Source organism: Panthera uncia, chromosome A2 (assembly GCF_023721935.1).
Source record: "Panthera uncia isolate 11264 chromosome A2, Puncia_PCG_1.0, whole genome shotgun sequence".
NCBI lineage: Eukaryota > Metazoa > Chordata > Mammalia > Carnivora > Felidae > Panthera > Panthera uncia.
Window position 1 is genome coordinate 21,034,276 of NC_064816.1, and position 21,413 is coordinate 21,055,688.

Here is a 21,413-nt window from a genome sequence, read left to right on the forward strand (position 1 = left end):
ATGAGGAAGCAGAGAAGCCCAGGGGTAGATGACTCAACCAGGGTGACTCAGCTGTGGAGACTGACATTGGACTCAGGGGACACAAACGTCATCTAAAATTTGTACTTTTAAACCAAAGGTGAAGAAAAATGAAGGCAACCGTCTATTGCAGCCAGTTTCTTCTTGTAAACAGGGCATTAAACTACCTCCGTTGGAGGCCAGAGGTACATACTTCATTAATACCTGCAGAGGAGAACATTACCTCTGTTTACATCTAAGTGGCCCCGAGCCGAGGCCTGCCTGCTGACCGCTGTCCCGCGGCTCACCCACTGCCCTTTTACTAGAGGTGGAATTGCTTACGGAAACTGTAACCACCTTCCCACAGGCTCCCCACTGTCCCATCCTGCCATGTTCATGGCAGCTTGCGGGAGCGTCCCTTGGCAAGTCTGGCCTGGATGTGCTGCAGTGACCTCAGTGACCCAGCCCCTGGACAGCACAGCTGCTGCCTTTGGTTGGCCAATTTCCCCGGGGATATCTGGGCCTTGCAGAACCTCGCTGTGAAGCCAAGGTCCAGATTTTGCTCCTTAGGTGGTAGAGAACTGTAGTTTTAGAGCTGGAAGAGACCGTCTGGTTCAGTCTGCTGGTTCTCCCGGTGAGAGAGAGCCCTGTAGCCTGGCCCACGAGACCTCGTGTCCCCACCCTCGCCTGTCCCTCACCCCTGTGCTCTTGTCACCCTTGAATGATTAGCCTTTGCATGTGCTCCTTACTCTGACTGGAAAAGCCCAGCCTGGCCTATTAGAGCAGGAAAAACTGCGGTTATGGAGAAGAGCTTTTCCCTAACTTTTAGTTACGGACGTTTCTCCTGGAATAGGGCAAAACCAAGGGGGCCCTGAGATTATTGCTATGGACTGCATGTTGCTGCCCCCTTCCCTCTGCCCCTCCTCCAAATTCATATGTTGAAATTCTAACTCCCAATGTGATGGTATTAGGAGGTGGGGCCTTTGGAGGGGGGTGGTTAGGTCGTGAGGGCGGAGCCCCCATGAATGGGATTAGTGCCCTTATAAGAAGAGGTAGAGGGGCACCTGAGTGGTTCAGTTGGTTAAGCATCCAACTTCAGCTCAGGTCATGATTTCACCATTCATGAGTTCTAGCCCTGCACTGGGCTCTGTGCTGATAGCTCAGAGCCTGGAGCCTGCTTCAGATTCTGTGTCTCCCTCTCTCTCTGCCCTCCCCTGTTCACACTCTGTCTCTCTCCTAAAAATAAATAAACATTTTAAAAAAATAAAGAAGGGGTAGAGAGAGATCTCTTTCCACATACACACACAGAGGAAAGGCCAGATGAGGACATAACAGAAAGTCAGCCTTCTGCAAGGTAGGGAGAGAGCTCTCATCAGGCACCAGATTAGCTGGCACCTTGGTCCCTGACTTCCAGTCTCCAGAACTGTGAGGGATCTCTGCTGCTTTTTTAATGTTTGTTTATTTTTGAGAGAGACCAAGACAGCGCACGAGTCAGGAAAGAACAGAGAGAGAGGGAGATACAAAATCCAAAGCAGGCTCCAGGCTCCGAGTTGTTGATAAACCCAGAGCCCAACGAGGGTCTCGAGCTGCGAGATCATGACCTGAGCTGAAGTTGGTCACTTATCTGACTGAGGGACACCCCATGAGGGACCTCTGCTGTTTAAAGCCCCCCTGGTATATGATATGTTGTTATGGTAGCCTGAGCAGACTAAAACAATTATGGAACTTCTTAGGGAGGGATGGTGAATAATGTTTGGTCAAAACCTCTCATTTTGCTCATTTATTCATTTATAAATATTGAGTATTTTTATGGCAAGCCTTGGGAATACAATGATGCATGAAATAGAAATAGTCTCTGATCTTATAGAAATTCATTTATTGGAAGGACAAACATTAAAGAGATAATATTAAAATTTTGGTTGTGAATAGGGCCATGAAGATGTATAATGGGCCATGAGGACATCTAACAGTGGGCCCTCAGTTTGTGGAGGTCAGCAAAGGTTTCTCTGAGAGAGTGTTATTTCAGCCGAGCCTTGGAGTACAAGTAGAGCTTAGCCTGATGAAAAAGTGAGATGGGGGAACCATTCTAGAAAGAGGGAACAGGGCGTGGGCCTGAAGTGGTGGCTGAGCCAGGACTGGCAGAAAACAGATGCTGTGGCTGCGAGCCCTGTGTTCTTTCCGCTGCCCCAGGCTGGGCTTGTTCTAGTCCTGTATTGGTTGTGTACTCACTCTGGAGAGGGGAGTTTCCATACGTGAGGGTGCGCATCCCAGAAGGGGAAGCAGGGTGACCCCTCGCATGGAGGGCTGGGTTCTCGTGGAAGAGAAGAAAGCTGGAAGAGGAAGCTAGGGAAGGAAGGTTGAGGAATTTACCTGGGGGTGCAGGTCAGGATTGAAAGGGAGGGCCAGATGAGACATCAGGATCAGTTGTTGATTCAGCAGTGTGACCATTTCTTCCAAGCTTGTTCTAGAAAGGGTTAATGGCAACTTAGAGACATAGCTTCATTGTTTCCCTTTTTGGTACATATGCTAGGATCACAAAACCTCATGTTTTCCTAGCCCCCTTTAAGTCTGGTTTTCTTGCTCTATTCCTTCTCTTCTTTTTCTTCTCTACTTCCTGTTGAGTACCTTATGTATGATACTCTAGAATGGTGCTGGGTGCTGAGATTACAAAGTCAGTAAGAGATGACCCCTGCCAGTAGAGAGCCTGGGACCCACAGAGTGAGAGGAGTGGTGTGCAAAGGAGCAGCAGCTACTATCAGGGTGTCAGCCAAGAGAGCCTTGCCAAAGATTTGGGACCATGTGGATGGATGACCCAAGCAAAGAGTTGACCCTCACCTGCCTCATCAAGCCCTTGTTATCTTCGGATAGCAGGTTGGGAACTCTGTGAAGATACACATCAGGCTTTCTGAGGAGGGCCCAGGTGCCCAGGGATGGGTGAGTGAGTGGATGGATGGATGGATGGATGGGTGGGTGGATGTTCATACTACAGTACTAGTGAAAGGGTCCCTGAGAGCAGGAAAGGAGAGACCCAGGGTGTAATTAAGGATCCTGGCATCTCCCACCCATTGCTAGTTGACAGTTTCAGTTTCTCAAAGTCCTGTGTATGGTTTAGTTGTGTAGAGACCCTTCTGCAGAGTGAAGCTTCAGTGTTCAAAGAAGATCTATCAGGTTTCTGAATTAGATTTGGAACCTTTATTTCTGGTGGCTTGTGGTCTCATGGGTGACTTTCATCCATACATAGGGTAGTGTCTGGTTAAGAGGAATTGGTGGTGCTTAGTTTTTTTTTTAATTTTTTAAATGTTTGGGTTTTTTTGAGAGACAGAGTGCGAGTAGGGGAGGGGCAGAGAGAGAGGGAGACACAGAATCCGAAGCAGGCTCCAGGCTCTGAGCTGTCAGCACAGAGCGGGACGTGGGGCTCAAACTCACAAACTGTGAGATCATGACCTGAGCCGAAGTTGGACACTTAACCTACTGAGCCACCCAGGCACCCCTAAATTTTTTTAATTAAAAAATTTTTTTTAATTTTAGAAAGAGGCACAAATAGAGGGTCAGAGAGAAAGTGAGAGAGAGAATCTTAAGCAGGCTCCACGCTCAGTGCAGAGCCTGACATGGGGCTTGATCCCAAGACCCTGGGATCATGACCTGAGCTGAAATGAAAAGTCCAACACTCAACTGACTGAGCCACGCAGGCACCCCACTGGTGTTTTTTTTAAAAGGAGATTGGGCTGCTTTTGCCCACCCAGGATCCCATGCCAGCGAGAAGAATCCTGCTGGTGGCTGGGTGGCATGTGGCCCTGCCTGGCAAATGAGGGGAGACTGGGATGCAGAAATCATTTTATCTTTCTGTTTAGCCTGAGGCTGTTAGCTTTTATGAAGCAGCCCTGCCCCCAGGATACCTCCTTTCATGTCTAGTTCTGGAGGGTTCCTGCTTGCCTCTTCCTCAGTCATCCCATTCCTCTGTGCTTCCCTCTGTCTGGGCCACAGACTCCCTATCTTCTCTATGCAACATCTGATTGGGTCCCTTCCACTGAGTGTATATTCCCACCTTGCCCAGTTAGGAACCTGACCTTCCTGGTGGACTTCCTTTTCAAATTACCAGCTCAACCTTCTTTTCTCAAATGAACAATTCTTTTGTGATGTAAATAATTACCTCTCCTTCCCATGATTGCTGTTTTGCAAAAGTTTTTTTTATATTGCATTTGCTTACTGTGGAGGTGTATTTGTTTTATAGGAGTCCTTTTAAATGGCTGGGGATGAGAACGACACTGGCTTCTAACAAACTGGTCTAGTATGCTCTCCAGGCTGTGATGGTTCAGTTGGCATCATGGTAGAGTCTCTGTAATAAAGAATCACATTAAAGCAAAGTTGTATTTCCTACAATCAATTCCATCAAGTAATGCACTAAGGATTTTTGGAAAGAGAAACCTAATTCTTTAAAAGGAGAGAGAGGAGGACAAGAGAAGAGGATATAAAAGAACCCTAAACAATTCAGTTATACTAATGACCCTTGTATTATTATAGCAATATTACTTACAAATAAAAGCCAAAGAGGAAAAACAAGCTGTGTTTGCTCGATGTACTCTCTGTTCCCTGCCTTGTTTTTCTGCTCTAAAGTATAGCACTGTGTTGACGTAGGGATGTAACTGCTATGAATATTGATGGCAGCAAAAGCCTTTTTTCTCTGTCTGGCCTAGTAAATAAAGCAGAAGGGATAAAAAGGGAAGAGGAATTGTAAAACCAGCGTGCTGTTTTTAGCTTATCTTGTTCGCGTAGAATTCTAAGTCTTGAAAACATATTGACAATCTACATTTGGTGGTCAGGGTCTAATTTGAGTACAGTGAATTGGTATTTTCAGGGATTTTTGCTTCTGGTTCAAGTAACAGAATTGCTTTCTCCTTTTAGCTCTCATAGCGCTCACTGCCCCCATTGAAGCCTTCCGGGATCTCTCCTCCCTAGCCAGGAGCAAAGTTGGTCCTAGTGTGAGGCTTACAGGGAATATGGAGAGTAAAGAAGGGAGTTGCTGGAGGTTTGGAGGCTCACGTGTGTCTGGAGGGCACGACTGTGTGGAAGGAGAAGGGTCCTGGTCAAGGAGGGTTCTGGCGGTCTGGTGAAGGGTATTGGGTACGTGGGATGAGCTAGGCTGAGGATGGGACCAGTTGAGAGTTTTGGGGGCAGCATGGGTATGGAGGTTGGGGTGAGTGAGGTTCTATACATTGAAAACACACTGACTCTGACTAACTCACATCACAAAAGAGTTTATTAGACCTCTCTGATGGTGTTCAAAGATAAAAGGGAGCTCTGGAGGACAGGTTAAGGACAACAGAGACACGGGAGGGAAGAACTGATGAACTGGCTTTTTGCAAGACCAGTGGGAAGTCAGGAATGAGGGTGAAGGCTGGAGTCCAGCAGTGGTTGGACGGTGGCTCTGGTGGTAAAGAGGGAGGATGTGGGGCGAAACGTGGGGAAGGTCAGGCCAGGTGACAGAAGGGTAGCACTTTGGTAGCAGGGCGGCTTAGCCCACCTAGTAGTGGTCACATACAGCAAAGCAAAGTCCTGGTGAAGGAGGAGCGAACTAGTTAGTCCCTTGGCCTTGTCAGAGTGCTCAAGATGTACAACTGCTCTTTCAGTTACCTGTCTTGGGACATTCTCAGTGTTTATGTTTGAAACCTTCCCTTACCCACCAGACTAAACCTTTAGGGGACCGTGGTGGAGACATTTTTCTAATCCTGGCTCCTGGTATGGGGTCTGTTGTGTAGAATAGGTGCTCACTGAGTGTTTCCTGAGCCAAATTTATTTGACCTCTTGCACTGGGCATCTTAATAAGTGAATTCCATGACTTCCATTTTCCTAAGGTATTGCTTACTTTCCTCAGGTCCCACAGGGTAGAATTAATATTTGTGGAGGACTTTATGGCCCACGTGGAAGAGTTTTAATTGCTGATGGTTTTTCATTGAGTTATTAAGTAGCCTCTTGCCAGGGAATGCCTCTTATAAAATTAATTGCACACATCCCAGTGGGTTGGTATTTCTATTAAAGCTGAAGCTGCATAAAGAAAACCTTTATAAAAGAGGAAAGGAGTCAACATTTTTAGACCTGCTGATGGATGTGTTCTCTGGACTCACAGAGTTGCATGAATTGGAATGGGAAGGATTCTAAGAGTCACCTAGCCTGAGGGCTGAATCTCAGAGATCTGGGCAGCCAGATGGGAATGGCTGCTGGGGCTGGTAGGAGGGAAGGACACAGAGGCTGAACCCAGGCTCCCTGGGACGGTGTATGGCGACCACTTGGCAGTGTCAGCTGGGAGAGGCCACATGCCAGTATGCAGGCAGGGGATTTGCCATCCTGAATATGCTCCCCTTCTGTGCTGGTGAGGAAGCTTAGGTCCAGAGGAGAGGAGGCACTTGCCAAGGTCACCTTGCTGCTCTGAGACAAAGAGGACCCTGGATTAGAAATCAAGTGTAAACCCAAGAGGAAGAGAGAGGGTCAAAGCAGATGCACCTTCCCTTCGTCCAAAGGACATTCTGTTCAAAGCCACTGTTGAGATCTTTGTTGTACCCTTGTGCTTTTCTGGGCCTAATTTGGCAATCTCAAGAGGAAAACATGCTGCATTTTGCAAATGTGTGCAAATAACAAACATGCCCGTTATGTCCTAGGCAGACTCATTGCACACACATCAGGGCAGGTGGCAAAATGCAGTCATGCAGCCTGGAATGAAAAGTGTTTTACACTTAGCTGCTTATGAGAAATTCAGTGTTAGAATTAAAACGCTTTCCTGGCACAGGTGCTGTGTTAATGGTGCCATTTCTCATAATAAAACTTTGCTTGGAGAAAATGCTTATATCTCAGAGATGTTGAATCTAATTCCTGTCTCTTTTTCTTCTTCTCTCCACGCCCCCCCCCTTTTTGTTTCTCTTTACAGGAAAAAGTAGAATATGCCTTCCTGATTATTTTTACAGTCGAGACATTTTTGAAGATTATAGCATATGGATTATTGCTACATCCTAATGCTTATGTTAGGAATGGATGGAATTTACTGGATTTTGTTATAGTAATAGTAGGGTAAGTCCCTTTTATTTTGGGGAAAATGTTTGGAAGATGGGAGGCATGGAGCAATGAAAAACACAGTCTTTTGAGGGAACATGGTTACTCCTCTCTGCCAGCAATTGTGGCCGGAACCTGCCGGGAGTGTTTTGGAGTGATGCTAGTGATGGGTGATGCTGCTATCTGCCTCTGGGAAGAGACCAGTTTGAATCCCCTCATTGTTTTTACTTCCCTTCCAGTAGTGTATTAAAGAAGGAAGTTGAAGCTCTTGATTTAAGAGGGTTTCATTTTACAAGGCCTTGGGTCTTCACAAACAGGCCAGCCGTGCTAGTGGTTAGACTCAAATGAGTAGAACTCTTACACTTAGCACTCTGTTAGTTTAAAAAAAAACACAAAACACTAAAACAGTAATAAATCCTTCATAGAAGTGAGATACTCTGCTATTTAACATCCCTTGAGCAAAGCTATTAATTTTTTTTTGCTGACTGGTGGGAAAAACTTTGGCATGCTACCATCCATTTGAAATAACAAAACAAGTGTCTGAATAATATCAGGTATCTGGCATGAAATTAAATAAGCTGGAAAATGCAGAGAAGGTAGGCATTATTCTGAAATCCTGTCACAGGAAGAGACACACCAACAGTTTTAGTTAAAGGAGGGTATTAAAAAACAGTGGCCTGTGTTGTGTTATTCTGATCCTTCCACACCTGGAAATTTTGCCAGCAAGAGGAAAAACTGAATCTGTGTCAGAGGAGTGCTAGGCCTTTGGACCAAATACCCAGATAGGAAAAGAAGATCTATCCCTTCATAGAGTCTTCATTATCTAGCAGTAAAGTGGGTTGCTCCTAAAATTATATTTGGTCCTACAGAGAGATCGTTAAATGACCTCTCTGTTTTCATCTCCATAACTTTGTTCAACTGCCTTTTGAAATTGAGCAAAGTAATTTTTCTTATGGGTTGTTTTTTTAAATCATGAATACTTTGGCTTTTCATGGGAGACAGCTGGATGTTAGAGTGGGATAAATTTTAAGCCTGCTCTTTCAAACCTAGAAAGTTCAAATGGGATCCAAAATGGTGGCCCAGTGGGATAATTAGACTTAAGGGAAAAAAAAGTCAGCTTTTGCAAAAACCACCACAGTACATGGTGCCTACAGTATTACCACAAAGGTAGTGCAGCTAAAGTGAACAGGTAGTAGGTATGTCCGTACCTTCCTGTATTTGGTGAACTCTAATAAGGAATGGCAAGCAGGAGCCTTGCAAGTCTCTTGGTTCTGGAACAATCTCACTGTGCCTCTTCTGACCCAGGACTTTCTGTTCAGCTACAGGATGGAGATGCTTAGCTCCGTTTCTTTTATCCCTACCCTACAGTTTCCTCAGCTTTCTACCTGGAGATATTTTTCAGACTATAGAAGAACACAAAGACATGTAACTGAACAGAGATGGTGGTCTCATTGCATTGAGGAGACAGAGACAAGAATCCAGTAAGGCCAGTGGGGCTGAAATTTGACAGGTGTAGCATGGGAGGAGAAGGGAAAGGGCTTTTCAGGGAAAGAGCTCCATAAATATGCTTTGGAGTCCTCTTGAGCTTTGCCTGAAGTGTAATCTACACTTACAGGGAGTGAGAATCCATGAGGCCAGTCAAATAATGCTATTAGGGAGAAAAAGAAAAGCTGGAGACTATAAGCTGAATAATAACTAGAGCTCACACAGGTCTGGGAGATGTTCAAGTTATGACCAGCAAGAATGGAAGGACCTCAATAGACACCCTGGACTGTCATTAGAGAGCCCAGAATGGCCATTAGTAGCAGGGGTTGGGAAAATATGGCCACCAGGACAAATTCAGCCTGCCACAAATTTTTGTAAATAAAGTTTTATTGCAACATAGTCACACGTGTTTGTTTACACAGTTGAATTGAGTAGTTTAGGTCCACAAAGCCTGAACTATTTACTCTCTGGCCCCTTACAGAACAGTTTTGCCAACCCCTGCTATAGAGTAATGGTCACCTGAATTCCTTTCTAATAATGGTTGAGAAGAAGCCTGAAAAGGAGCCAACTGAGGTGCAAAACAAACTGCCTGCGAAAACAAAACTCAAAACTCTTTAAAAGAAGATGACAAAATATAGATACTTAGCTATTGTCCAGCATTCTGTCAAATATTATAGCCGTATTAAGACATATGACCCATAAGGAGGAAATTCCATCTGTAGAAACAGACCTACAAATGACAAAGATGGTGGAATTAATAGAGAATTTCTTTACAAGACTTTAAAAATACCTATTATGAATATGTATATGGACCTAAAGGAATACATGGCCACAATGTGAAATGATGGGACAATATTAGAAAGAACCACATGGGACTTTGAGAGCTGAAAATTTCCCCTGGATTGGCTTAATAACAAATTAGATACAATAGAAGAAAAATATCAAGGAGCTTGAAGACCTAGCAATAACACAAAGAATGTTGACAGAGAAAAACTGAACATGCCCTGGATGACCTGTGGGGCAATATCAGGTGGTCTAACATATGTATATTTGGGGTCTCAAAGGAGAGGAGATAGAGGAGAGACAGAAAAAATTTTTAAATGACTCCAAATTTTCTAAATGTGATGAAAAACATAAACTCACAAATTCAAGAAGCTCAACAAAGCTCGAGCAAAGTAAACATGAAGAAAGCTACATCAAAGTATGTCATAATCATAATGAAATTGCTCAAAACCAAGGATAAAGAGAAAATCTGAAAAAGTAATCAGAGAAAAAGACATCCCTAGACTTCTCATCAGCACCATACAAGCTGGAAGACAATAGAGAGAGATCTTTAAAGTACTAGAGAAAATGTCAACCTAGAATTCTTATTCAGTAAAGATATCTTTCCAAATTGAAGTAAAAACAGACTTTTTCAGACAAACCAAAGCTGAGAATTCACCACCAATAAACCCTCATCTCAACAATTACTAAAGGAATTTCTTCACACTGAAGGAAAATGAAACCAGGTAGAAATTATGGATCTATTAAAAAGAAATGGAGAATGCCAGAAAGGGTAAATTCATGGGTAAATAAAAAAAAATTTTTTCTCGTTTTAAAATCTCTTTAAAAGTACTTGATTATTTAAGGCACAAGTAGTAACAATGTATTGAGGAGTTTGCAGCTTCTATGAAAGTAAAATATGTAACAACAATAGCACAAAGGACAGAAAGAAGGAAAAAGCCAAGTACTTTTGAAAAGAGCTTATACAGTTGGTGGTAAATATGATAAAATATTATCTGAAAGTAGACTGTATTAAGTTCAAGATATATATTGTAAACCCTAGAGCACAGGCTGACAAAATTTAGACTGTAAGCCAAATATGGTTTATTGCCTTTTTTATTTTTCACGTTGACAAAGTATTTTCCTGTGTGCTTTGGAAGATTGTTTTATTGGAAGACAGTCAGACTCACTCATATCTATTTGGCTATTTGGTGTTAGGATGGCAAAGTTGAATAGTTGTGACAGGGATCCTGTGGCCTGAAAATCCTAAAATAGTTGCTATCTGACACTCTATAGATTTTTGCTGACACTTGCCCTAGTGCAGCTACTAGAAAAATAAAAAGATATAGTTAATAAGCCTATGTTGGATATTAAATGGAATTTTTAAAAGTTCAATTAATTCAAAAAAGTCAGGTATGAATTAAAGAGGAACAATGGGCAGGGCAAACAGAAAACAAACAGCAAGATAGTAGATTTAAATCCAGCTAAATCCTTATAAGAGTCCAGAGTTTATCAGATTTTATATGTAAAAAACCAGACCCAACTCTATAGTGTCTACAAGAACCCTAACTTATAAAGACACAAATAATTTGAAATTCGAAGGCCAGAAAAATATATGCCATGTGAAAATTAATCAGAATAAAGGTAGAGTGGCAATGTTAGTCCAACAAAGTAGACTTGAGAACAAGGAATATTATCCAGGAAAAAGACATTTCATAGTGATGAAAGAATTCTTTCATGAAGATGTAATAATCCTAAGTGTGTGTGTGTGTGTGTGTGTGTGTGTGTGTGTGTGTGTGTATGCCTAATAACAAGGCTTCAAAATACACTAAGCAAAAACTGAAAAGAACTTAAGGTGGAATGGACAAATCTGTACATTTTAATACTTCTCTCTTGAAGGGTGTTGATAGAACATCTAGACAGAAAATCACTAGGTATATAGGGATATATGAACAGTGCCATCAACAAACTTGACTTAATTGGCATTTTTAGAACACACTACTCTAGACCAGAATGCACATTCTTTTCACATGCATATACATGGAACATTGACCAAGAAATATTATGGGCCATAAAATAAGTCTTAACGAATTTAAGAACAGCAAAATCATACAAAATTATGTGCTCTAAATGAATTTAGCAGTGTTTCTGGGTAGAGGTTAGTATTTAAAAAGTATTTTAAAAACTTATATGCTAGTCATGAACCAATAGAAAGTGAAATTTTAAAGACATTATTTACTATAACATCAAAAAGCATGAAATATTTAGGGAAAAATAGCACATTGCAAATGACTAAACTTTGCTGAGAGAAATGAAAGAATACCTAAATAAATGGAATGTTGTGTTCATGGATTGGAAGACTCATTTATTGTTAGGATATCAGTTCTTCTCAAACTTTGCTATAGACTGAATCTAAATCCCAGAAAGATTTCTGTAGATTGACAGATTTATTCTAAAACTGATACAGTAATTAGAGAGGCCCTAAACTAGACAAAGAAATGTTTAAGGACTAAGCTGGAACCTGATCTTTAGGCTTGCTATAAAGCTCCGGTAGCCAAGACTGATGTTGGCATAAGAAGTAGTTATAAAGATCAATGGAATAGACTAGGGAATCTAGAAATAGACCCATATGTATGTGAGCAATTGATTTTAGACAAAGCTGCCTTGATAATTCAATGAGTTGAATTATAAATTGTAGTTAGTTTTCAACAAATGGCAATGGAACAACTATTTATCCACATGAAAAAAAGAAGAATATTTATTCCTACCTAATAACCTACACAAATATTACCTTAAAATGGATCAGAAGCCTATATGTGAAAGTTAAAAATATAGAATGTAAAAATGTAAAATGTAAAAATATAGATTTTTATGACTTAGGGAGGGCAGATTTCTTAGGAACCAAAAAGTACTAGCCAAAAAAGAAATAATTAAAATTTTGGAGCTTATCAAAATTTATAATTTTTCTTGAAAAGATTGTGTGAGGAAAATTAAAAATTAAGCACAGAGTGGGAAAAATATTCACAATACAGATATATGACAAAGGACTTGCATTCAGAATATATAAAGATCTCTTATAACCCATTAGTAGGAAGACAACCCAGTATATAAATGGGCAAAAGATTTGAACAGATCTCCACAAAAGAAGATGTGTAAATGGTCAACAAGCACCTGAAAAGATGTTCTACATCATTAGAATTAGAGAAGTACAAATTAAAACCACAATGACGCACTACGTACCTACCAGCATTACTAAATATAAAAAGACTGACAATACCAAATGTTAGCCAAGATACGGAGCAACTGGAACTCTCATACACTGCTTGTAGAAATGGAAAATGGTGCAGTCACTTTGGAAAAGTTTGCTAGTTTCCTCTAATGTTAATCATACACTAACCACACGACCATATTACCAGTATTACTCTTAGGTACTTACCCAAATAAATGAAAACACATGTTCCCAGAGACTTTATTCATAATGGAGAAAAACTGGAAACAAGACAAATATCTCTTAACAGGTGAATGGATACATTCATTGTAGTACATTTATGTACTACATATGTACCACATTATGTACTACATTATGTACATTTATGTACTACATTATGTACATTTATGTACTACAATGGAATATCACCGAACAATGAAAAGAAATGAACTGTGGAGAAATGTAACAACTTGGATAAATCTCAAAAATATGGTGAGCAAAAGAAGTTAAAAGAACATATACTGTATGATTTCATTTGTATAAGGTTCTAGAAAAGGGAAAAGACAACCCAAAGTGATAAGCAGCCAATCAGTGGATATCTAAGTTTGAGCTGAGAGGGAGGTGATTGCACAGAGGCATCAAAGAACTGTTGGGGATGGTGGAATTGTCCTGTATCTTGACTGTGGTGTTTGTACTTGGACCTCTGTGTTTGTCAAGAATCCTCTCACTGTATACTTTAAACAAGTGCATTTTATATATAAATTGATCTGCAATAAAATTAAAAAGTAAAAACTCATCTGGGAAATTAAAGTAGGAATGGACTCATTGGTCTTTCTTAATAAATGCAAAGAACTTTAGAACATCAGATTATTTTTCATCTAAAATATGCACTAAATTGTAGTCAAAGAGCAGAAGAAAAGTCAAAAAAAGAAAACTTACTATGTCTTCATGTGCATCAAATTTCTACTCCCTTAAGTTTCCAACTACAGGATGTATCTCAATCCAGTGGATTTTCCATTCCAAGCCAACTGTGACCTATTGCTTTTGTCAAGATTCCCACTAACAGAGACATTAAGAAAGTAATTGATACTTCTAAAATGTTAACTGTAATGATGTGACCACAAGAGTACTCAATGGGTCTACTGGAGCTGATAGTGTTCCCTGTATAGAAAAGTTTATTCCACCCACCTAAAGCTTCAGTCAACATATATTTCAAGCATTCAGGCTCATCACTTAAGCTTTGTGAAGAAGGACATGGGGGCTCATTCTGTTGCTACTAGGTATCTCCTTGCCTTTTTCTCCTGTGTTGGGATAAACTTAATAACAGTCTAGGATCAAATACTTTGTCTTCATGTCCTGAGCTCTCTAGGCATGCGGTACTTTTTTTGTTGGGGGTGGAGGGCGTAAGTGGTAAAGGGAGTAGAATCACAGAGTATTAGAATGGGAAAGGCAGGGCTCTGGTTCATTTAATTCCAGTTTTTTCATTTTACAGAGGGGGAAACTGAGGCCCAGAGAAGGAGAGGAGCTTTCCTAGTGCCTGCTAACTCTTAGGAATGGAAGCCAGCCCCAACCCCTTATACTCTTGGCTGTCAGGAAAAGGCAGCCAGCTTCCCTCTCTGACTCAGGTTCCTCTGTAATGGGAGAGAGACACCATTCACCTGTTATGAAGGGCATTGCTGAAGAACGAGGGGTAAAAGGACCATGATGTATGTCCTGTAAAACACTGATATTTGAAAGTGATCTTCAGTCACCACCTGCATAAATTACTTTCCTAACCCTTTGGGATGAAAATTCCTGCGGCTGACACATTTCAGAAGAGTTTGAGGTTTTCTTTCTTCTGTTTTCTTTGTTTTTGCAAAGCTATGAACTTGTTTTGGAGGGGAGACTTTTAACTTGAGCCTTGCTGCAGGGGTTTAGAGTAATAAAAAAAAACAACAACCCTATACTAATGAGAGAAACCAGTTATAAGTTTGGTCTATTTCCCTAGTCATAACTAGGGAGAGCCCATCTGAAGGTTTGAAAAGGTAGAGACTTGATTTATTCCCCCCTAGCGCCACCTCCCTCTCCCCCTGCCTGGGTCACTGCTAATTGCCATAGTGTTGTTAAAACAAATGGCTGGTCTTTAAATGCCCCAGAGCGATATGACTGTGCCCAATCAGGACTGTAATCAGACCACCCTGTATTTTATGGACTTAGTGTCTTGGCAATCCAGAGGCATGCCAGTGAGGGCAGAGTTTCTACTTTGGCTGCTAATTAAACTTTAGAAACCTTTTCTCTGTTGTTGGGCCAATCATCCCCACAATCTGATTGGCCAGAGTTGATTCTATTTGAAATGGGCAAATTTATATTTATTCTGAAAAACAAGCAATAATTCCAAAGAATAAATGTTTATTTGAAAGAGCAAAAGTAACTGTCAAGTGAGCAGATTGTCTGAAAATAGCTTTATCCTAAAAACCTTTGGAGAGTAGGAAAAAATGTGTCGTGGCTGCCAGATACAATATTATGCACATTTCAAAAGAGAAGATGACGATATTAATACCTTACCTTGGTTTACTGCTTCTGGCCTTTGCACATCTCCTCAGCATCTGTGATTTACATCATTCCTTGAATATCCCTCCCTGGGAGGGTGGAGGTGCGTGTGGGTATGTCGGTGGCTGTACCAGAAATGGTATAACACATTGGTTAAGATTCAGTATTTTGAAGTCAATATTCACCCATTGATTTACTCATCAGATAAGTTTTGAGTGGCTTCTGTGTTAAGAACCGTTCTAGGCACTAGGCTTGAACAGACTAAATGAGCAAATGAACAACACAGATTAAAAGTCCCTGCCCTCATGGGACCCACATCCTAGTGGAGCTGACACACCTGGATTTCATACAATAGTTCTACCCTAGTAATGTGACCTTGGGCAAATTACTTGTTCTCATCAAGTTTGTTTCCTCACTTGTGAAATAATAAGAATTACTACTGCATAGCACTTTGTGAGGATTGAGATAATGATGTATAAAGTGCTTGCACCTAGTGAATGTGTATAAATGGTAGCCGCCATGTTTGTTTCCTTGTTACTTCTGTTTGGGCAATTCCACTTGTCATCATTGGATCCATGGTGAGCCCCTCTTCTGTGGGGTCTGACTTGGTCAGGGATGCTCTGTTGGCAGGAAAACAGATGACTCAGTCCTTGTTGCCAGTCTTGTTACATGTAGGGGTTGCTTTCGGGATTCAAATGCTTGCCTTTGCCTTGCTTCCCCTTTATTTAGTCAGCAGCCCCACAGAATTAGCCCTTGTTCAGAAATAACTACTATTATCATCCTGTTTTGCTTCCCTGGGTGACAGATTCTAACAATTCTTCCTTTCTTCCTTTTTTCAGATTGTTTAGTGTAATTCTGGAACAATTAACCAAAGAAACAGAAGGCGGTAACCACTCCAGTGGCAAGTCAGGAGGCTTTGATGTCAAAGCCCTCCGAGCCTTTCGAGTGTTACGACCACTTCGACTAGTGTCAGGAGTACCCAGTAAGCACGTCTTGTTTCCTAAAGCCAGGCGTTTGTTGACTTGTTTTTCTTCTGGGTGGGGCTCAGGATTCTGGAGCTGAGTGTTGCGAGGTGAGTTGCTGTGTGCCAGCCAGGGGGTCCGCAGATGACCACGGAGGCCTTCACAGTTCACAACACACTTTTGCTTGTGTGGTCATTTTGGACCCCAGTGATAGCCCCAAGAAAGGGCCAGTGGCAACTGTTGTCTTCCTGATATTGCGGGAGAATCTTCTCTCGCACAGATATGGAGTGAGTGGTGACACGGGGCCTTGAGGTCAGGCTTCCTGCTTCCAGTCTGGTTTTCCTCTTCGGACACCTTGCTGCTGCAGCCTCCTCCTGCTCCCAGGTCTGCCCCCTCTGAAAATGGTGGTTTGTGCAGAGGAGGGTGACAGAGGGCTCACAACCAACTGCCTTTCTTCAAAGCGAGCAGCAGCAGGAGGCTGGACTCCCAAAGAGTCTACTCTGCTCTCCACTATTAAGAGTTGTGCCCATCTGGCTCTTGGGAGGGGAGAGGTGGATGCTTCTGGGGCTTCCCTGGGGTTCTGTAGGACTGGCTTGCAGGTTGTTGTGAGGACTGAAAGGGATAATATGGGGAGAGTCCCCAGTTCAAGGTCTGGAGCACAGAGGTGGCCCTCTGTGGTGAGAGATGCTATTTTCTCCACTAGGGTGTGTACCCCTCCATGCCAAGTCCTGGTCTGCTTTTTGCTCTGGACGTCTAGGCCAGGTTGAATGCCACCTGAGTTGGAACGGATGTCTGGTCGGTGCTCTGTCCAGGAGCTGCAGGCTGCTTTTGCTTCTCTGAGGAACACGGAGCATGCCGCTTCGCTGGGCTCTGCCCCTGCGAGGATGCCCCTGCTGGGGACGTGAGGGTAGACGTCCTAGCACCTCTCCAGGGACTGTGGTGGTGAGGTGGCTGCCTGCTCCGGCTGGAGGAAGGATCTGAGATGACAGGGTGTGTCTGTTTTTCACGACTCATAAAGCCATCAAAAGAGCACAGATCATGTTTTTGCCTTTCCAGAAGTTCTTCATGAAATTTTTATTAAACCTGTTGGCACTCAGGACACACCAAAAATTCTCTGGAAAAAAAAAAGATTTCCAAATTTAACATTTGAAAATGTAGGAAGTGGTGTTTTATGTGTACTTGTTTTTCCAGATGGTTCATTTATTTTCATTGAAAAAGATCAGCACAAGTCAAAACCACAGAACTGTCTGGAAGCAATTGAGAAAAATAGAAATACCTTGGAAATGACTGGTTCTCTTATGTGTAACACGATGAAATGAAAAGTTCAGTGAGCAAACATGTTCTTTCAGATTTAGTCGTTATAGCGTAATCTGATCTCAGAGTAACCACGACAACCTTTTCCCCCTCAAAGAGCACATGACAGGGCAGCTTGCTTACAATGTGTGTTGTAAGGACAAGCAGGTGCTGTGGCTTTGCACATGCACGACTGGCCAGTGAAGCTCTCCGAACTCCTACATCATTGTTGTGGCTTCCTTGCCTAATGAGGTTTTCACTAAATGACTTGTGCTCCCAGATGCTCTTGAGAACAGTTTTAAACTATATTTCTTTCTTTTCTTCTTTGTAATGTGATGGAGTTCTGCATCACACTGTCCCAGAGGTGGACGGAGAGAAATGGGGACCTAAGTCTTGTGTGAGGACTTTTCAGCCCATATTTATTCACTGTGCTAGTGGAGGACATCCATGTCTCACATCAGCCCCCACTGGGCTTTGGGGAGATGGGTCAGAGGCTCTGGGTCCTGATGTTTCCCATGCTGGTTGGCAACTGGGGCCTAGTGATTTTTTAAGAACTCTGAATTTTTTAGAAATGCCAGGGAAGGTGTGACTGTTTACACTTACCTGGGAATTGTCTGTTCCTTCTATAGAGAATTCAGACTGTTCTATAAGACATGATTTTGTGTTTGTTCGTGAATATATATTTATTTGTTGGGAGGTAAATGTGTATTTCAAAAGGGAGTGCCTCAGGCATTCATGGGGTTCTTAACCATCCATGCTCTGATAATATTTGTCAGAATCCTGGACCATCAAATGGGAAAGAACCCTACAGATCATTTGATCTCTGTGCATCATCTTTTAGACAAAGAAGCCGAGGGCTGTGGAGGGGTAGCAACTCGTGCAGATTCTCATAGCCAGTGGGTGGCCAAAAGGGAGCAGACACACTTTCTTCCTGTTCCTGGCTTAGTGTTCTTCACATTCCATCCCATTCTCTCCTTAACTGGAGTCCCATGAGCTCTACTGTACACACTGATTATGTACAAAGGAGTCCAATGTCAGGAAAGTCTACATGTTCACATGAAGATAAACCTCATTATCTCATAAACTTGGCCAATCTGAAATACAGTAGTTACAATGAACAAACATGTTCATGAAACATACAGCTCACTACCATAGAATTCAGAAGCACTAACTGCCAGATGATTTCGAATGGACCATCCATGTCTTAAAAAAAAAAAAAAATCCTCCAAACAAAAAAACAAACCCCTGTCCAAGTAGATAAGAGCAGATACTTCTTTTTATCTATTTCTGATAGAAGGTGAAAACATTAAAAATTTATTAATCATTTGTTTTTCTAAAACCATTTGAACATTTAACTATCTGAAGATAATACCTAGGATTTAGGTTGTAATATGGGTCTTGGAAAGATAGTCTCTTCTTGAGTGAAATCTCGGTTTACCCTCCCCATCTCATCCCTCACGTCTCTCCATGGACTTCCAATCATGGTTAACTTTTGTTATTATCGCTAATGAATATTCTTCTCTTCACTTGGTGTGTTCTGATTTCTGTCTGACTTGCTTCTAGTGTCTTGGCATCTTACACTCTTTTGTTCTTTGAATATGTGTAGGGAGCTGTGCTCCTGGGCAGGGGTTGGGGTGGGGTGGGGGGGGAAGAACCAAGATGCTAAACACAGGAATTAGGAAGCCTGGCTGCAGTGTGGGTTCTGGTTTCCTGCCCAGCACTCACCCTCAGTCTCCAGCTTCTGCCCACCCCTCCTGACCTGAGTACTGCTCCACAAACCCTCCTTCCACAGTCTGTCTTGTCGTGTGTTGTGGCTCTGAGCATTGCTGTATACAGGGCTTCCGGGTACTCCTATTGCCCCATCTCTCAGGTCCATGTAGCAGTGGCAGCACACTACCCTCTTAAGGTTAGGCCCGCCATCAAACATCCTGGGTCTAAGGGGGCTCTTGCCCCTCTCACTCCCTCCCTCAATCCAGGAGACCCTCCTTTTTGACATTCTTGTTTTTGTTCAGGCGCACAGGTCTGCCTCAAGTCCCTGCCTCCATGGGCACCTTCTCCTCCTCTCAAACTGGGCTGCTAGATTCATCCTGCTCCTCAGGCTGTCCTGCCTGGAGAGCCCAGCACTCCCCAATGACTTCTCTGCTGGCCTCGCCTCCCACTGCCTTGTTCCTCTTTCTCAAGAGTCTGCCTTTGCCAATGGAGACAAGTCTGGCCCTGTAACCCAAGTTTAAAACCCAGAGCTACCTAGCTGCAATCTGCTTTTTCTTTCCTGATCTTCTCTCCACTGTTTGACCACCAACCAAGACTCACTGGCCTGGCCCACGTTGCCTGGCTCACCTGCCATGCTTCTGATGCTCTTCCCTCTGTCTGGAGCAGCCCCTCTCCCAGGCCCACCTGTGGAAATCCATCCTCTTCCACCCTTGGGCCCTAGCAAGAGAGGCACTGCTACCCAGTCCTCTGTCTTATCCCCATTCAGAAGTGATGTCTTTCTTTTTTTTTCTTAAGTTTATTTATTTACTTTAAAAGAGAGAGAGTGTGAGCAGGGGAGGAGCAGAGAGAGAGGGAGAGAGAGAGTCCCAAGCAGGGTCCATGCTGTCTGTGCAGAGCCCTATGCAGGGCTCAATCTCATGAACTGTGGGGCCAAGACCTGAGCAGAAATCAGGAGGTGGATACTTAACCAACTGAGCCACCCAGGTGCCCCTAATGTTAATTTAATGTTAAATATCTCTTTGAATTTTATTACTGTGTGTCATATATGGAGCAGGATATATATATATATATATATATATATATATATACACACACACACATATACATATATATATATACATATATATATATGTATATATATATATGTATATATATATAAAACCATCCATCCATCCATCTCCTTAAAGAATCTCCCTGGCTCACAAACTTCTTTCTCTCTCTTGCAGGTTTACAAGTTGTCCTGAACTCCATTATAAAAGCCATGGTTCCCCTCCTTCACATAGCCCTTTTGGTATTATTTGTAATCATAATCTATGCTATTATAGGATTGGAACTTTTTATTGGAAAAATGCACAAAACATGTTTTTTTGCTGACTCAGGTGAGTAATGAAAAATGGTAGCTAGCCTAGCTTTAAAAAATTTAATTTTCCTCCCAATAACTTACATGGTTTGGGGAAAATCTAAAACAAAATGGGGGGGGGGGAGCCAAATATACCAGTAAATGTACTGAGCCAGTTCTTAGTGTGAATTGTGTTCAGAATAAATGAGGATTTAATCTCCTTTTCTATCCTGATTTCTTATGTAATGTGTCCTGGCAAACCAGATGAGGTACCCCCAAAACTAGAACATGAGAGGCATCACTAGCATTGTTGTTTGTAGGCTTAAGAAAGGTTCTATAGAGTCAGGACAGAGGAGGGAGCAATGGATTCTGAGTACCTAAATGTCATATGCCACAGAAGAGGGAGTCTTTGAAGTGGACCTTGAGGGTCAAGTGGGAGTCTGAGACAGCACCGGTGGGAGGCAGGTGTTCTAGGCTCTGACAAGGGCACTCAGCTTCTACCAGCTCTGGGCTTCCTGGTGTTGGTGTCTTGAGTGGTGAAGCCTGTGTGCTCTGTTTGCAGATGTCATAGCTGAAGAGGACCCAGCGCCGTGTGCGTTCTCAGGGAATGGACGCCAATGTGCCGCCAATGGCACGGAGTGTAGGAGTGGCTGGGTTGGCCCAAATGGGGGCATCACCAACTTCGATAACTTTGCCTTCGCCATGCTCACCGTGTTTCAGTGCATCACCATGGAGGGCTGGACAGATGTGCTCTACTGGGTAAGCGGCTGAAGGATAGTGTGTGGAATGTTCTTTCTTTGGATAAGAGTGCTTCATTTGTTAGCACCGTTGGAGACTTAGCTGAAAACGAAACCCTGGAAGTCAGTTCTTTGGGAAGGAAAGCAGACCCTCTCCTCACTCAGCGAGACTCATTCTCTTTCCTCCTCAGGTCTTTCGTTTCCATTCCAGAAAGCTGCTGTGTAGTATTGGCTGCCTCACTCCCCAGTGCTGTTTGGTGTGCCTGCGAGTCCTTGTTTTGAGGTCACTCCCAAGATCAAGGCTATTGTGATTTAAACTCTTAGAGAGCCAGGGGCTATTGTCCAAGTTA

The 21,413-nt window shown here is 42.7% G+C and overlaps 1 protein-coding gene across 2 annotated transcripts in view; it reads left to right on the top strand.

The window, feature by feature from the left end:
• The window catches only part of LOC125929475 (voltage-dependent L-type calcium channel subunit alpha-1D-like), a 272,934-nt gene extending 251,799 nt beyond the window's left edge, over positions 1 to 21,135 (top strand). For both annotated transcript variants that reach the window (XM_049640712.1, XM_049640711.1), the window contains exons 4-7: positions 6,917 to 7,056; positions 15,862 to 16,004; positions 20,214 to 20,366; positions 20,889 to 21,135. In XM_049640712.1, the coding sequence (XP_049496669.1) occupies positions 6,917 to 7,056; positions 15,862 to 16,004; positions 20,214 to 20,366; positions 20,889 to 21,097 (645 nt within the window). In that variant the 3' untranslated portion in view covers positions 21,098 to 21,135. The remainder of the gene's footprint in view (positions 1 to 6,916; positions 7,057 to 15,861; positions 16,005 to 20,213; positions 20,367 to 20,888) is intronic.
• The last annotated feature ends 278 nt before the right edge of the window (positions 21,136 to 21,413 follow it).